At 41.3% G+C, this 17,153-nt stretch overlaps 1 protein-coding gene across 1 annotated transcript; it reads right to left on the reverse strand.

The window, feature by feature from the left end:
• Positions 1-479: 479 nt before the first annotated feature.
• On the reverse strand, positions 480-10,690 carry rell2 (RELT like 2). The gene is made up of 7 exons (XM_054597369.1): positions 10,566-10,690; positions 5,701-5,764; positions 5,158-5,367; positions 3,513-3,575; positions 3,172-3,226; positions 2,430-2,606; positions 480-2,341 (listed from the first exon to the last, which is right to left on the reverse strand). The coding sequence occupies exons 3-7, from the start codon at positions 5,351-5,353 to the stop codon at positions 487-489; spliced, it is 2,346 nt and encodes a 781-aa protein (XP_054453344.1). The 5' UTR covers positions 5,354-5,367; positions 5,701-5,764; positions 10,566-10,690; the 3' UTR covers positions 480-486.
• Positions 10,691-17,153: the final 6,463 nt, after the last annotated feature.

Here is a 17,153-nt window from a genome sequence, read left to right on the forward strand (position 1 = left end):
AGCACCTAGACGCCAACTAACCCTTCAGCTAACCACTTGGTCAGCCTGTCACAAAACAATTTAGTCAAAGGAAACCACCGTCACATGTCTGTAAAATCAATTGTAAACCAAAAACACAAAGGCATGGTCTGCAAAATGGTTAGCTATGATATAAAGTATGTGCGATTTATGGTGAAAATGCTAAAACATGCAGCATCCATTGTATCATCCATTTAATCAAACAATGGAAGAGAATCTGATGATTTTCAAATAGTCATCCAGCTAGTCAGTTAACTAGCCAGTCCCGTTTCAGTGCAACATATTGACTGCTGTGGTTACAAGATAAAAAGCATGTTCGTAGTTACTTAATTTTATTAATTCTACATTTCCTTTCCTATTGTCACTTCTTTCTTAGATTATCATTTCTGAATGCTCAACCATCTCCATATGAGACTCCACCCATCAGTCCAGTTATGACTAAATGTTCACCATCTTCTCCGACTCCTCCTACACCCTCTCTTCTTCTTTCACCTGTGTCACTTTGCAGTCCCTTATATCTTCCATTTCCACAATATCATCCTTCTCTTGGATAACCCTTGGTCTAACCTCTGCTCTAGGAGTCTCTTCAATTTGCCTTTCACGTTGTCCAACGGCTAAAACGTAAAGCTCTCCTCCCTGACCATCGGCTGGACTAATTCCTGCTTTTTCTGATTCAACCCTGAGTTCAGAAGTTGCTCCTTTCTGTTCTTTTATTGAAGTAGAGGATACTTCCTGCTCCATCATGGTGACAACAGAAAACTCTCTCTTGCTGTCAGGGCTGGCTTTGACGATGGTCACACTGCTTATATTGCTTCCTATAGGTGAGGAGGGGGGCAGTGGACAGGAAGGTGTCAGAGGCCAGCTGCTCAGTGTGTCATTAGAAAGTTGATCATTGGGAGAGTAAAGTGCAGAATCTTTAGAATCTCCCTCAACTGGTAAAAGTTTAGCTGTTTTGAGAATCCCTCCTCTCGTTATTTCCGTCTTTTCTTCCATCTTTGCGGTTCTGGTTTCTTCCAGCTCTTGTTCCTTTAGAGAAAATGGGCTTGAAATCATATCCTCTTTGGTCATAGATGATACAGACACCACACTTCCTGACTTCAATGTCAGACGGGGCGAACTTCCGTAGGACAGGTGTTGGTCAGCTGGAGAAGAGGAGGGGGGTCCTGGTGATACTGGCATGGTGTCAAGTTTGGAGCCAGCAGTAAGAGCAGGTAAGGGAGTTGGTCCTTGTAATGGACTTGTACTTTTTCCAAAGGTTAAAGATGGAACAGTGGCCTGGCTATACATCGCTGGGCCTGATGGGAGTTTGGGGCTTGAGGCAAAGGCAAATGGTATATTTCTTGAGCTTAGTTTCGGGCTCGAAGCTATCCCCACGGGTAAGATGGGCATTTTTAATGTGGAGGATGAAGGTGAGGTCTTGATTGAGTACGAATATGGAGGAGATGAACCTAAGCTTATTAAAGCTAGGCTTGCACCAAAACCTGATTCCACATCTGGAGTTGAGCTTGGGTTAGGGGGAGTTTGGGTAACTGGAAAACCTGGGCTCGAACACGGTTCAGGTTGACTAGTAGGAATGACAGGAGTGAAACCTGTAATGGATCCAGGCAATGGGGCAATGGGTGTAGAGGTCTGTAGCGGCCCAGGATCATATGCCTCTTCAGTTTTTAACACCTTACCCTCAACATCTCCTTGTTTCTCTCTTGTCTCAAATGAATGTCCAGAAGAAGCAGGAGATGGAATGGGAGAAGAGCTAGGGGCATGAGCTGCAGTAGTCACAACGGGAGGTTTGATTTGGTTCGTACCAGGTTCAGGACTAAGCCTATGCTGAGAGCCATCCTCAGGAGTATGGGCCAGATCCTTACTTTTGGAAGAGGGAGAATTAACAGAAACTAAAATTTTAGCCTCGAGTTTAGGTGAAGCAGGAGTTTGACTTTTTGAGGCCTCGGTTTCAGGTTTGATACCAGGTTTTGCAATGTCAATGTTCTCTGCCTGCAACAGTTCCTCCAGTACTACAGATTGCGGCTTAATAGTGAATTTAACACCTCCGGTCTCCCTTCCTGTCCCTTCTCTTACTTTAATGCCAACGGGGTCGCTGCCGCGCCTTAACCCAAATATGGTTAAACTCTTCCTGCGTTTCCCCACGTTCACAGTAACTCCATTGGCGCCCTCTGATGGCAATCGGCTATCCTTGAACATGCTTCTCAGATTGTACCCGCCTTCCTTCCGCTCCTCGCTGTCCTGGGACTGGTCAAGCTGATCTCCGGAACTGACCAATGGATTAGGACCTCCGTGAAGCTTCTTATCAGTGTGCGTCACCCGGAACCTGAAAGGATTTTGATACATTCAGGATTAAATATCTCTGCTGCTCTATCAAAACTTGCACTCATCCTAAGTGGTGCGCTGTTTGCTACCTGCCAACAGAGAAGACAGTCTGCTCTCCCGGTCGTTGTTTATGGCGCGGGGTTCGACTTTGTCTTCGGCCCTTTTTGGATCGGACCTGGGCACAGAGGTGACAGGAGTTGTGGTCTGTGCCTGAGTGAACTGTGTGGTGATGGGGAGGAACACCTCCAACAGACTCCTTACGCAACCTGGACATCAACATTATCATTAGTATTACCTTGAACATCATTCTTATTATGGTGTATGTGTAAAGTTTGTAATGTATGTAGTCTAAAGCTGGAATTACGCTTCCCCAGGCTGCACGTAGGCGAATAGTTGGTGTTGTCGGGCACATCATTTTGGCAATGTTAAACAATTAAAGTTAGCAAATCAAATTGGTTTAGTCGGTCCGAATATTAACAGTGGTGATGAGAAGGCGAAATCAGTGATTAGACGCTAGCAGTCTTTAAAATAACAATTGTTCACCTTTGGCATTTTTTGGAGGCATGAACACAAGTTAAGTTCCCGAATGCTGGTTTTAAAAAGATTGATTATAGAGTAGTCAGATATGGGAAACCGTTAAGTAGTGTGACTACTCAGTGACATTCAAGCTACTAATGAGGAAAAAATAAATTTGTTCACGTTCATTTTAGGATATTTCAGGATTTGTGGAGCTCGAGGATAAAAATGAAATAGTTGTGTCCTTGTGACACTACCGTGCAGTCAACATACAGAAGATGTGTCACACTTTTACAGACTGTTGGATGAGCTTACCTGGGGTCATGGTGCACGTGGTTTCCAAACATTTCATTGAACGCTTCCATGTTAGCTGCAGGAAACAACATGAAGAACCCATTAAAGAGTCGCACTAATTAAGGTATTGGTAGATGGATTTGCCGATACATAATGATCTCTTCTGATAAGAGTAAATCTGCAGGGCAAATGCATTATGTATTGCAGGGTATGCATGTATCATCCCCAAAACAGGATCCGGATACAGAGAACAGTATAGCAGCAAAGAAGTGAATAGATTAATGTTGATGACTTTTAATTTTAACTTGAAGTAAATGAAACTATATTCAATCCAATCTACTACTCAGCAATTATTTGGTCACCTTCATTTTCAATAATACATTTGAGGATCTGCTCCACTGTGTCTTGGTTCTCCTCGTCCTCTTCTGAAACACAGCAGAACAACAAACAGATTAAACCCGTAGCTTTTCAATTTTGCAGTCCCTCTAGCCAAACACCATGCCCAAACTGTCTGTCAGCCAACACTGGTTAAAGGGTTAATGTGATGATCAGTACTATTGGGGCGATAGAAAGAGATGGAAAGAAGTTCCCTCTACACAACTGCAACTGAAGAGGTGTACTTGAGAATACAAAAATCTCCAAATACAGTGCCAGCTCTCAAATACAAAGTCCATGTAACGTTCAATTTAGCCCCTGTGTGAATACAGCCTGTCATTGTTCAGAAAATTCACAGCGAGGGAGGGTTTTGTTGATGACGCGTCTATCATAACCATAAGAAAACCAACGTATGGTTATGATAGACGCGAGGGGAAAGGGTCATTCACACAGAGACGCCAACAAAGATGTCAAAATGGAGAGACAACCGATGGGGTTTTCAAATTCAAGCAACGATAAGATCTTTTATGATCAAAGAATGAACCAGCTATTAGACTACGGGGTTTTTGCATCAGGTCCTGCCTCCTGCAAGCCCTTATTTTAATTACAAGGTACAGCTCGACTAGTCTAAACTCAACTCACTTTTGGTAAATGGTAAATGTAACCAATACTTACTTGTATAGCGCTTTTCTAGTCTTCCGACCACTCAAAGCGCTTTTACATTACTAATCATTCACCCATTCACACCCATTCATACACTGATGACAGGAGCTACCATGCAAGGTGTCACCTGCACATCAGAACCCTAACTAACATACACATACATACACCGCAGGAACAGCCTGCGGGAGCAATTTGGGGTTAAGTGTCTTGCCCAAAGGACACATCGACATGGACTGCCAGGGATCGAACCTCCGATCCTCTGATTGGAGGACGACCCTGCTCTCCACTGAGCCACAGCCGGGTGGTTTTCTTGATTTTGTTTTCCACTGCATCATCTTTAAAACAACACAAACTCACAGTGTGTTCTCTTGCTCGGCAACCAAACAGTCTACAACTAGTCATTGACCATGGCTTGGATTTGTGGAATGCCACTTTTAATAATTTCGGGCCAAGTGAGAATAATTGCAGTCGCTATTGAAGGTGGTTTGGCTATTTAAAAATGGCGGGGTGGTGCAGGATGTCCCGTGCCATGGTCTGCAGTGTTATAACTCCTTTAAGTATTGGTTCGGCTTGCTTGGAACCTCTACCAAAGTGATACCAATAAAGTACCAAGTATGATCCACCGGCTTGCCAATGGAAAACCAAAAAAGTGAGTCAAGCCGTGCCGTTCCATGCAGCCGAAATGCAGCACATCTTAAAGCTAGTATTTTCTTTGACCATGTTATAAATAGCGTATTTGTATTTTAGTCCACCCTCCCTGCCATGTAATTGCCAACACGACTTTCTGCTATGAATGTGTGCTCTTCAAGCACTTGATAACCCTGATGACATTACAAAACTTCTACAGAGCCCACAAACATTATGCGATTGTTTTCACAGGCTGAAGAGTACTCCCCAAGACCAGTAAACTGAATGAAATCTGTGTGTCCCTTTAGGTACTTGGGACCTCCTTGTCTATTCTCAACCCACCTTCTACATTTCCTCCAAGCTTCTTCTCCTCCTCTTCATCGTCCATGTCTCCAGTGCGTAAGCGGTAGCCTTTCTTCTTCAGAAGGTGGCAGACGAGGAAGCCAAGCAGTCCGGTGAGGAAGAAGAGGAAGACCACAACGAAGATTATGTAGGGCGGGGGATGATCCACCACCCCAGAAGCTTCTAATTCAGTCATAACGTAGGTTCAGTCTGAGTCATGAAGAGAAAGAGATTAGATTGAATCATTTACAGGTACTTTCAGAGTTTCAACTATTAAAGTGAGAACCTGACCCTCCTTCCTTCCAGATACATTCCCACCTCTCCAAACCTGTTCATGGCCATTTTCTACCTATCAACAAAATGCCCCTTGAGTTTTCCACCCCAGCGATACCATTAACTCCAGCCCCCCAGCTGAAAAGAGGTGAAACCATGTTGGTGCCATTAAAGAAAATAAACCTATGTGAAAGTCTTAACTTCTCTAGTCAAACAACAGACTGTTATTTGATCCTGAAGGAGGAACGGATAACTTAGAACAAATCCCACCTGCCATACAGAGGATTGGTTTCCAGCTTGACCCGCCGAGCGAGTGCAGTCCCAGTCACTGGTCCTAAACAGGAGAAATTTTGTTGAGCAATTTTGAAGGAACACACTAACTTTTGATCTAAAGTAAAAGGCTTTTGTCTGGGCAGAGATAGGTCATAGTGTGTTTGTAACCTTGTTTGTTCTGTTTTAAGTTTACCTGCACTATTTACCGTGTTATTGTGTATTGAACTGACCGCTCTGTCCCACTCAGTGGTGTGTAACAGGACTGTTGTGCTTGTTGATGCTGTGATATGGTAAATGGTAATGGACTGTACTTGTATAGCGCTTTTCTAGTCTTCCGACCACTCAAAGCGCTTTTACATTACTAATCATTCATCCTTCAAACTTTCATACCCATTCATACACTGATGACAGGAGCTACCATGCAAGGTGCCACCTGCCCATCAGGATCTCTCTAATCATTCACACCCATTCATACACCGATGGCACAACTCAGGGTTAACTGAGCAACTCAGGGTTAAGTGTCTTGCCCAAGGACACTTCGACATGGACTGCCGGAGCCAGGGATCGAACCGCCGATCCTTTGATTGGAGGACGACCCTGCTCTCCACTGAGCCACAGCCGCCCCTAGTTGATAGTGTTGTCCCACGCTGCTGAGCTTTGCTGTGTTTGAATCCGCTGAAATTTACTAGTTAAATGTCCAGTGCTGCGACTGCCGAAACTGAGTTTACCAGCTTCTGTGTGAGTTACAGTTTCTGTACTTTACTACTGCTGTGAGGATACGCCTTGTTTTGAGTGCTTTCTTATTCTTTTTCAGCTTCTTCTTTTCAACTAACCCACACACACGTACACACATATACGCCGTTACGCTTATTTCATACACACATGGCGTGTAAGTCAGTGTGGAGTATTTTTATTTTATTTATTGGTTTATTTGGTAGGGCCAGTGCACATTAATAAAACATTTCTGTAAATGCGCCAGAATTAGCTTAGAGGCTATTTTTCATCTGTAGTCCCTAGACAGATGCTACAAAGTCACCCTAAAATCAGAATATAACATTAAAATTACAAAGTTATGCATTATTTAGCCTTTACAAAGCTTGCAGAAACAATAAAAGAAGAGAGAATATTAATATAAGTAGTAACATCACCCAGGACACCCTTGTACTAGATAGTCAAGTACTATTAAGACATGCAACACAGAGACTCATAAAACAACACATAGAAAGCAAATAAATGAGGGACAATTCAGATTGACACTAAACAATAATAAAATACATGCATGCAGATGAGGGTTGACTGGCAAATTCAAGACAGACAGACAGACAGGTAACAGCAGACAGACCCAGGGAATGTTCAGCTGACAGATTAAGGAGGTAAGGCGCAGTTAAATGACCTGTATGTGGCTGGTTCTCTAATGGTCACTGGGATGGAGTTCCATTCTAGTGCAGCTTTTACAGAGAATGCAGACTGACTGAATGCACTTTCCCTGAGTGGGATAATGCAATCTCCTCTTACTGCACCTCTTGTGAGCCAATATGCAGTTGATGGTGGTAACAAATTGTTTGAGCGGAGGAGAGGTCAAGCCGTATATGATCTTGTACATGAGACAGACATTCACATAATTAATCATGTTTTCCCAACAGAACAAATTATATATTTTAATTTTTTGTCAATGATGAGAAAGAACAGATTTCTTGTCAAGGATTTTGAGTGTTCTTTTATACAATGACTGTAGTGGTTTTAGAGTAGTGGTACTAGCCTGGGACTAAGTTGTAAAACAGTAAGTGATACGGGAAACAACCATAGAAAGCATGTATATCTCAGCTGCCTCTGTGGACATGTAATCTTGTGTGAACCTGAAATTTGAAAGATTAAATTTGACCTTATTCATAACTTTTTCACCTGTGTTTTGAAGGATAATTTGGAAATCAAAAAGTACTCCAAGATACTTGTATTCCGTAAAACATTCAGCTCTACACTATCAGTATTTTGGTAAATAACATACATACTGTTTTGGACACATTAATTGTAGACAGCATTGCTTTAACCTGCTGTTTCATGAACCATGGAGTTAGTGAGTTAATTTTTTTTTTTTATTTGCGACTGTCATTTTACTATCATGTAAGTAAATTAAAGTGTCATCTGAATACATTTGAATATTGTTGTCAGGACATGCCAATGGAAGCTCATTGATTTATGAAGAAAGTATCAGTGGGCCCATGTTAGATCCTTGTGGGACACCTGTGGACAAGTGGAGGGCAGTTGATTGATAGTTCTGTACTTGGACATACTGGGATCTATTACGCAGATATGACTCAATCCATTTAAGTGTACCTGAAGATAAATTGTAGCTGAGCAACTAGGAACAGAAGAATACTATGATTAACAATATCAAATAATTTCTTGAGATCAAGAAATACAGCTACAACAAATAGCTAATAGAAATTTGATTTATTTTTTCTGTGAAAACAGGTGGCTGTCTCAGTTGAATAATTGGCTCTAAAGCTGAATTGCATTGGGTGAAGGGCAACAGAACTAGTATTCAAATGGCAGATCATTTGCTCAGCTACCAACTTCTCTGCAACTTTAGATACTGTTGGAGTTCTTCCTCAATGTCTATTCCCAACAGTCAGTTTGTTGAACTTCATGTTGAATGTAATCTTTGTTTGTTTTGGGGGATTCTAAAAGATTCATGATCCCTGACAGAAGGCCTAAATATTTTATTTAGTAATAATAATAATAATGTAAATAATTTGCTGGTTAGTTTTCTGGCTACCAGAGTCAGATTGTGGTCAGAAAGACCAGTTACCATATTGAAAGTTTTTTTAATTATCTCAGGCCAGTTACTAAATATTAAGTCAATTTGAGTCCTGGTGGTATTAGTTATTCTTGTGGGCCCACTGCTCAACTGCACAAGGTCAAAGTTATCAGTTATCTGTTTAAAATTCCTTCTGGATGATTTGTCCTCCAAATTGATGTTAAAATCACCCATAATAATTACCTCTTTACTGAAATTACATTATTTTAATAGTTTATGAAATTCCTAATAGAAACTACTATTAGAAGAGGGAGGCCGGTAAATTACAATAACTGAGAATGACATTTGTGGTGATAAAATGATATCCAGACCTATGCATTCCAGTTCTTTACGGACAGACCACTGGATTTCATTAAACCGGAAAATATCTCTCACATAGATCATGACACCGCCACCCTTTGATCCTACCCTATCCCTCCTGTGTATATTAAAACCTGGCACTTTTAATGCCGCTGATGGGGCATTTTTGTGAAGCCAAGTCTCAGATAAACAAAGGAAGTCTAGATTGGTGTCAAGCAAAAGATGATGGACCTGATCACTTTTCGATGTAATACTTCTTATGTTCAGATGCCCACCTAAGAGACCTTTTGGCTTGACTTTAGATTCCCACGCTGTTCTTGAATGATTGATAGTCTGGAAGACGGCCCACTTCCTGTTCTTTCAGATCGCAGGATTTACCAGATTGTTGTTAACATCACATGATTACTTTATGTGACTACGTCCGCCTTCTTTCTCCTCCCTCTCTTTTTCATCTCTCCTCCTCCATTTTTAAGTCTCTCGTGGCGTAATCACTTACAAGACTACATCTGCTATCTTTCTCTTTTTCTCTCTCATCAACCTCCTAAACACACACACACACACACACACACACACACACACACACACACACACACACACACACACACACACACACACACACAAACACACAGACACACACACATAGAGACACACCACATGATTGTTTGTTGCTTTTAGGTAGTATGCTTGTAAGTCTATAATATATGTTTTGTTTGTTTATAATATTATCGATTTTGATCAGTATTGTTAAGGTAAATAAACTCTGTAATAGTTTTAAAGTGCATTTTTTGTGATTATTTTGTGCATATGTGTTGTGATAATAACCTGGTTGTTATACTCAGTGCTTGGATTTAACCCTTCACTGTTCACTCTGAATGTGGAATCGAACTTGGAATATTTACATTTTGAGTGAAAACTAATTTTTGGGCCCTGATCCCAGGGTGGTGCCCTTTTATTATTTATCTATGTTAATATTCTATTGTTATTAATAATTTCATCAACATCAATAATTTAGTTTTCATACTTGCTTATAACCAAACCCCTCCTGCCGGATCCCCACAACTCCATGATTTGAAAGTCTTCCAGGCTCATGAGATGAGAGATAATTGTCATGTAATCTATTTACTTGTTTTTATCAAAACAGCTTCAAAAACCAAAAAGAAATGGTTTACGAATAAACCAGGTGTGTAGTATAGTCTCCGCTTGCATTCCTCCGCTTTTATGTGTTTTTATGTACAATCTTTAATAATAATTCCCTTAGGCAAAGTCTTCAGAAATGCAAATTTAGGGAAAGTGTTCATAAAGGGCTCAAAATGTCTACGAGAGTGTCCTCAAACACTCAACGGTCTGGCAGTGGGACAGCCCTGACAGGAACAACAGTTTATGTCAAAAAAAATTGACACACAGAAAAAACAGAGGTTCAGGTATTCCCTCAGCAAATGAGTATTCACTAGTATCTGGGCAAAATTCTGTATAACACATTAAACAACAAGAATGAAAGCCAATAGTCTGCTTAGCAAAAGAAAAGTCAACAGATAAAAGGACACCATGTGGCGAGCATCAATAGATACCACAGAATGATACACTGCACATGCATGACATGCACATGCTTGTTTAGCCCATTTGTCTTGTTGTGATGTGCAATTTGTGTTATTTTGCCATAGCTATTTACTCTCTAACAAATGTACAGGCCTTGCAAAACACAGAAACCTTTTTGCCTGATAGCTGGAAACTAGATAGTTCTTACCATTTTCCTGCCGGTCACCGGTGGATACATCCAAACAAGTCAATGTGGTGTGACAACAAAAACACAGTAAAAAAAAAACTGTTGAGATTTGTTTGTTTAACAATGTTAAAAGTGTGCGCTGGGTAAGAAGCTCAAACCAGCACACAGTGTTGTGCCCCTCCTGTACAATCAAGGGGGTTCCCCTTAGCCCCACCTTTTCTGTCTATCTACACAGAGACAGTTTGTGAGAAGAAAACGAGAAAAACTTCCTCCTAATTGGTTCAACAATGAAATACACATTCAAAAGGTTGAATCTGTAATAGGTTCTGTGCTCTACTTAAAGGTATGAAACATATGTTTATAATTATGTGTGTACGACACATAACATGTAATTGTACACACACAAGAGTAGAGACTGTGAGTTTACATACGTGTATAGCAGCTTATCAGTGTTGCCCTCCTGCTGGCTTATCAGCCAGTCCAATAACGCCCCTGATACACACACACACACACACACACACACACACACACACACACACACACACACACACACACACACACACACACACACACACACACACACACATTTATCAGCACTTTATCCCTCAGAAATGTTCTAGGGTGATTAAGCATTGATAGTAGGCTTACATACTCTATAATTAGCACTCCACAACTGAACATCTTCAAAAAAAATGACGTGGTATAATGATAATTAACTAATGAATACCAATGCTCAATTCCATTTATTCACAGTACAGTTTGTCTGTAGCAACCAACATATTGTTTCACATGGAACTGTCAACAAAAGTAAATATATTTCCTCTAACCTGTAGTGCTATTTATCAATCTAGATTGTTTTGGTGTGAGTTTCATACTTACTATTTTTCTGCCTTCTCAAATACGTGTGGAACAGAAGCTATACTTTTGAAGCTATTGTAGGGATGTCTGCCTTCTCAAATACGTGTGGAACAGTTTCATGAAACGTATTTTGAGTAACTGGGTCATCATTTCCGGAAAGACTGTTTTTAAATGTACTTTTTTGACTCCTCAATCATATTGTCCTTGCTATCCTGCTTTGTAAACCACAAAGAAACATATGATGGATGATTTGTGAAACTAGACTTTAGAAACATGTTGCCTGTATTTGTTATACTTGTATAATGTACAGTAGTTTTCCCAGTTGTTTTTCCTTGAAGAAGTGGCGCCTAACTTTATTTTGGTCAGGCCATTCTTCAGTCAACTGATTATTAATCAGGTTTAAATGTAATGAACATCTTGGGTAACAATATTTGGGAGAAGTGAATTGGCTATTTGCCAATCTACATCAAATCTGTGAGTTGGGATCCAAATGATCCTGAATTTTGGCATCAAATTGATCCAGATTTCTGCCTTAAATTTTGAAATACCCAAATGCAGCATTTTGTCTGGATAGATTCAAAATCTGCAGGATCATTAAACCTTTGGATCTACTTATACAAAGTGTTCAGATCAGATCATAATTAAATCCAATCCAACCAATATTATCCTGTGGGATCAGTTTGAAATACCACAGCTGATTCAGTATGATGCCTTATTGTTGCTTACTTGCGAATCAGTGTTTGAACAGAGATGCAAGAAATGTGGCCTTAGTTGCTATATCACTTCTGGGTTTGTACTTGCATTACATTAGACATCTATTTTAACACCATGCTGAAGTCATGTCTAACAGAAATGAAAAGTATTTCTTGCGCTGTAGAGCCTGTAAGGTAAAACAACCTGTTGATATATTTAAACATCGACTGTACTAATTATTCAAATGTATCTGCAGAACTACACATTTGTCTACTTTCAATAAACATCTAAAAGAAACATCTTGTCTGGAGTGCATTCTTAACAATGCCCCCTGTGGCCACAACTTTTATGAACCAGCAGAAATCACTAAGTCCTTTCCATTAAACCTAACAAAATCATCATTTATTGTTATTTTCTATTGATGACCATGGATGTGAAGAGTAGAGGGGAGAAAACCGACGCAGGAAGAACCAGTGTGACGCTGAGAGGAAGGTTCCTGACGCATGCCCAGCCTCTCTCCCTGACATACACTCACAGCTTAAAGGGGCACAGAGCTGGAAGAAGCAGAGAGATGACTCAGCATCATCATGACCTCCACAGAATTGTCTCCCTGTGACGTGTGTGTTCAGTGCTTCACAGCTGCATTTCGTTGCTATTTTGGTGTGTGTGTGTGTGTGTGTGTGTGTGTGTGTGTGTGTGTGTGTGTGTGTGTGTGTGTGTGTGTGTGTGTGTGAATAGGTGTGTATGTCATTACATTAGAGAACTCTGACATCAAAGGTTTCTAAAATAGTTTGCATGCTGTGAGAGAGGACAGAGAGTGGCGTTGCTAAACTTTTTATATGAACACCGTAGGCTGTGGTTGTGCAGCGAAGTCCTACAGTGCATGTGAATGGTCGATTTCAAAAGTTGATTAAAAGTTAATTCGCGGTCCTTCACACCATTTAAATCATGTGTTCCAAGCTCAAAATGTTGAGAGTGTAACATTTTAAACTTAACATGAATAGTCATGTCAAGTGTATTCTACTTATACAGCCCAATATCACAAATCATTCAAATACAAATCTTCAAACTGAAATTTCCCTGAAGGGTTATTGGGTGTCTATTAAATTTGAGATGTTCAATGGCGGCACACATAGTGCAGTGACTAGCACTGTTGCCGCCCTGCTAAACGCTTGTGGGTTTGCATGTTCTAACCGTGTCAGCGTGGCGTTCACAATGGACTCCCTTTTGTGATGGCAATCTTTGACTCTGACCCTGATCTATTAGAAAGGACAGAGATGTGCACATTTACATGTTGGATTGAGCCATATCTACAGAGTGAAGTAGTGTCCTCACTGGTGGCTGAGGGCCCACCGGTGTCAGCTCAGGTGTGACTGACAGTATGTTACTTTTCTCACCAACAGCTCATTAAAAGAACTCAGAAACATTATGTCATCGGGCTGCTGCAGTGCAGTGCAGTGCTTGTACAGGCTTAGTTTTGTACTAAACTGAATGTGACAGCTTGACCGGTAAAGCCCAGCATGCATGTGGCTTTAATATGTTCATATGCTGTTTATTCAGTGCTCAGTGGCATGAGACGGCCACAGGAGACGTTCACATCAGACAGATGCTAGGTCCCCTTGGTTTGACCACTTCCTCTATGTTTTGAAAAAGGCTGCTGCTATTAATGAGGATTTCTACTCTATGCTTCCCTTTGTGTTTCAAACATTACTTACTTAAGGGAAAAGGACAATAAAGACTATCACGACTATCATAACCATGCTTCTAATGTATGGCGACAAAAGGAATCCATAGGTTTGTCTAACTTACAAACAAGAAAATAGAATCCAACTATCCCTTTTAATATTTTCCCTTATCCGTCACACTTTACAGTCATTTGTATTGTTTGCCTTCCTGTTTGGCACTCAGTGACCGGTCTGAACGTCAGCCCCTGCCCTCTCTGTGTTTGTGTGGTTCCTACAGTCCAAAACCCACGCAAAGAAATCCAAACATTCACACATTTCAGATTGAACTGAAAACACAGAATACTCCATAGCTGTGTTTGTGTTGTCTCTCTGGGTGACTGGGTTTTGTCCTTGCCCCTCTGCTCAGTGTAATTAAAGCCTCCACACCAGCTCCACACCCATGATCAAATAGGAACAAGCGGTTATGATGGATTAAATGTGTTCCTACTCGCACACATTACATTACATTACATTACATTACAGTCATTTAGCAGACGCTTTTATCCAAAGCGACTTACAATCAGTAGTATGTTACATATCATTCACCCATTCACACACTGATGACAGGCTACCATGCAAGGTGCCACCATCAGACTCTAACTAACATTCATCATCCAGTCCACACCGATGGCAAGCCTTCAGGAGCAACTGCAAATAAAGAAAATATGTCCAGATGGATTTAAAACCCTAATTGTGCATGACATATCAGTTAAAGTGACAATCTCAATGCATGTGACACATCACTTCTCTATTTAAAACAGACCTTTTAGACACATTACACCGAACACAACAACCCCCTCATTCATAATGACTGGTGACAGGAATAGTAAGGCCTACAGATAAACCTCTATGATGAATATTGGACTATTTTTCCCAGTGGGAAGGCAGGGGACTTTCCACTCTACATCCCAGAACATCCCAGCCTCTCCCAGTGAGGACACACCGCCTCATCCACAGCCTCCAAGGTCTCACAGGCATGCTGGAAACCATTGAACCAGATCTACATGCAGACAGCATTACCTTCACCTTCACCGCTTCAGGGAGGCGAGCTGCGTCTCCACGGAAGGCAGCCCGGGACATGCGGGACATTTCTAAAGTTTCCATCACGTTGGTATGAGTACTGGTTAGTACTGGTGATACTGGTGATACTGGTTGATCAGATGAAGGTTAGCAGTCGTCCTCGTCCCCTCCTGAAACACGATCCCGTGCGTAAACCCTCCGACAGGGCAGAAAACATCGCATTCGCATGCGCAGGATACGGGACGGTGTATATCACCTACACCGTCACGTTGCTCTGCTGCATCATCATCATCATCATCATCATCATCACCCCCACCCAGTCCACCACACACAGCGCACACCGCCATCTCTATAGGTACACCGTCATCTCCATCTCCATCTCTATAGGTACACCGTCATCTCCATCTCTATAGGTACACCGTCATCTCCATCTCTATAGGTACACCGTCATCTCCATCTCTATAGGCACACCATCATCTCTATAGGTACACCGTCATCTTCATCTCTATAGGTACACCATCATCTCTCCATCTCTATAGACACACCATCATCTTCATCTTCATCTCTATACACCATCATCTTCATCTCTATAGGTACACCGTCATCTCCATCTCTATAGGTACACCATCATCTTCATCTCTATAGGTACACCATCATCTTCATCTCTATAGGTACACCGTCATCTTCATCTCTATAGACACACCATCATCTCCATCTCCATCTCTATAGGTATCTGTCATCTCATCTCTATAGACACACCATCATCTCCATCTCCATCTCTATAGGTACACCGTCATCTCCATCTCTATAGACACACCATCATCTCCATCTCTATAGGTACACCGTCATCTTCATCTCTATAGATACACTGTCATCTCCATCTCATCTCTATAGGTACACCATCATCTCCATCTCTATAGACACACATCTCCATCTCCATCTTCATCTCTTCATCTCCATCTCTATAGGTACACCATCATCTCCATCTCTATAGGTACACCATCATCTCCATCTCCATCTCTATAGGTACACCATCATCTTCATCTCTATAGGTACACCATCATCTCCATCTCCATCTCTATAGGTACACCGTCATCTCCATCTCTATAGGTACACCATCATCTTCATCTCTATAGGTACACCATCATCTTCATCTCTATAGGTACACCATCATCTTCATCTCCATCTCTATAGGCACACTGTCATCAGTCGCCCAGAGGAAAGCGGTCCAGCTTTGAGCGTACAGTGAGACCCTATCTAAATCCATCCATCCATCTTCCGTAACCTGCTTATCCAGTTAAGGGTCGCGGGGGTGCTGGAGCCGATCTCAGCTGTCAATGGGCGAACGGCAGGGTTCACCCTGGACAGGTCTCCAGCCTATCACAGGGCTCCTATCTAACCCCTGAAGGTTAAATAGGTGGCTCAATGTGTCAGTAAGCTATACTTAGACACCTGGTCCCGAGACACCACCAAAAACAGAGACATCTAGCCGGGATACTGCACCTACAGTCAGACAGGCTCCCCGTCCCCCAGCCGGAGAGATGCTGTCCCATGGCTGCAGCCTCCTCCGTGGCTGGTCTGCTGAGGCGGGCAGAACGACAGTGAGCCGGGAGGACATCTGGACATCAGCCTGTCTGCTCCAAATGTGAACTGAAGCTTGAGTTGTGAAGAGAGTCCGCTGAGAGAGGGTAGGCGTCGCCTGTCCCCCTGTCCGCATCCAAGTATGTACACAAGTATGTAATGCAATGATTAGATATAGTTATCATACATAAGGCATAAAGGTATTACATGTAACAAATAAGCGTTGTTTTTCTGATGATCATGATAAAAAATATATAAGATAAGATAAGATAAGATAAGATGATCCTTTATTAGTCCTGCAGTGGGGAAATGTACAGGATTACAGCAGCATAGATGTAGTATGTAGTGCAAACAAGGTATATAGTAGGAAAAAACAAACAAGTATTTTAAATAAGTAAGTAAGAAAAAAAAAAAATCCACAATAACTAAAAAAAAAAATCTTATAAATACAGACAGAATAATGAATCCTTCCCAAGGTACAAAAATCCCCCCCCCACATAAAATAAATTTCCATAAAAAAATAAAAAAAAATCCCCATTCTCTGCTGCTTTAGACCACATTTGATACTTTCTGTCTGTGTTTCGTCATTTGGAAGCAGAAATATACACAATATATACATTGAAATTGAAAGAAAAACACACACAAATACATTTTGTTTAATAGGGTCAAAGATTGAAGGCCTACAATCTATTTCAGAGGTGTAAGTCTGTCATATGGTTTATGAAAAGCTTTA

The sequence above is a fragment of the Anoplopoma fimbria genome, chromosome 4, assembly GCF_027596085.1.
Source record: "Anoplopoma fimbria isolate UVic2021 breed Golden Eagle Sablefish chromosome 4, Afim_UVic_2022, whole genome shotgun sequence".
Classification (NCBI taxonomy): Eukaryota; Metazoa; Chordata; class Actinopteri; order Perciformes; family Anoplopomatidae; genus Anoplopoma; species Anoplopoma fimbria.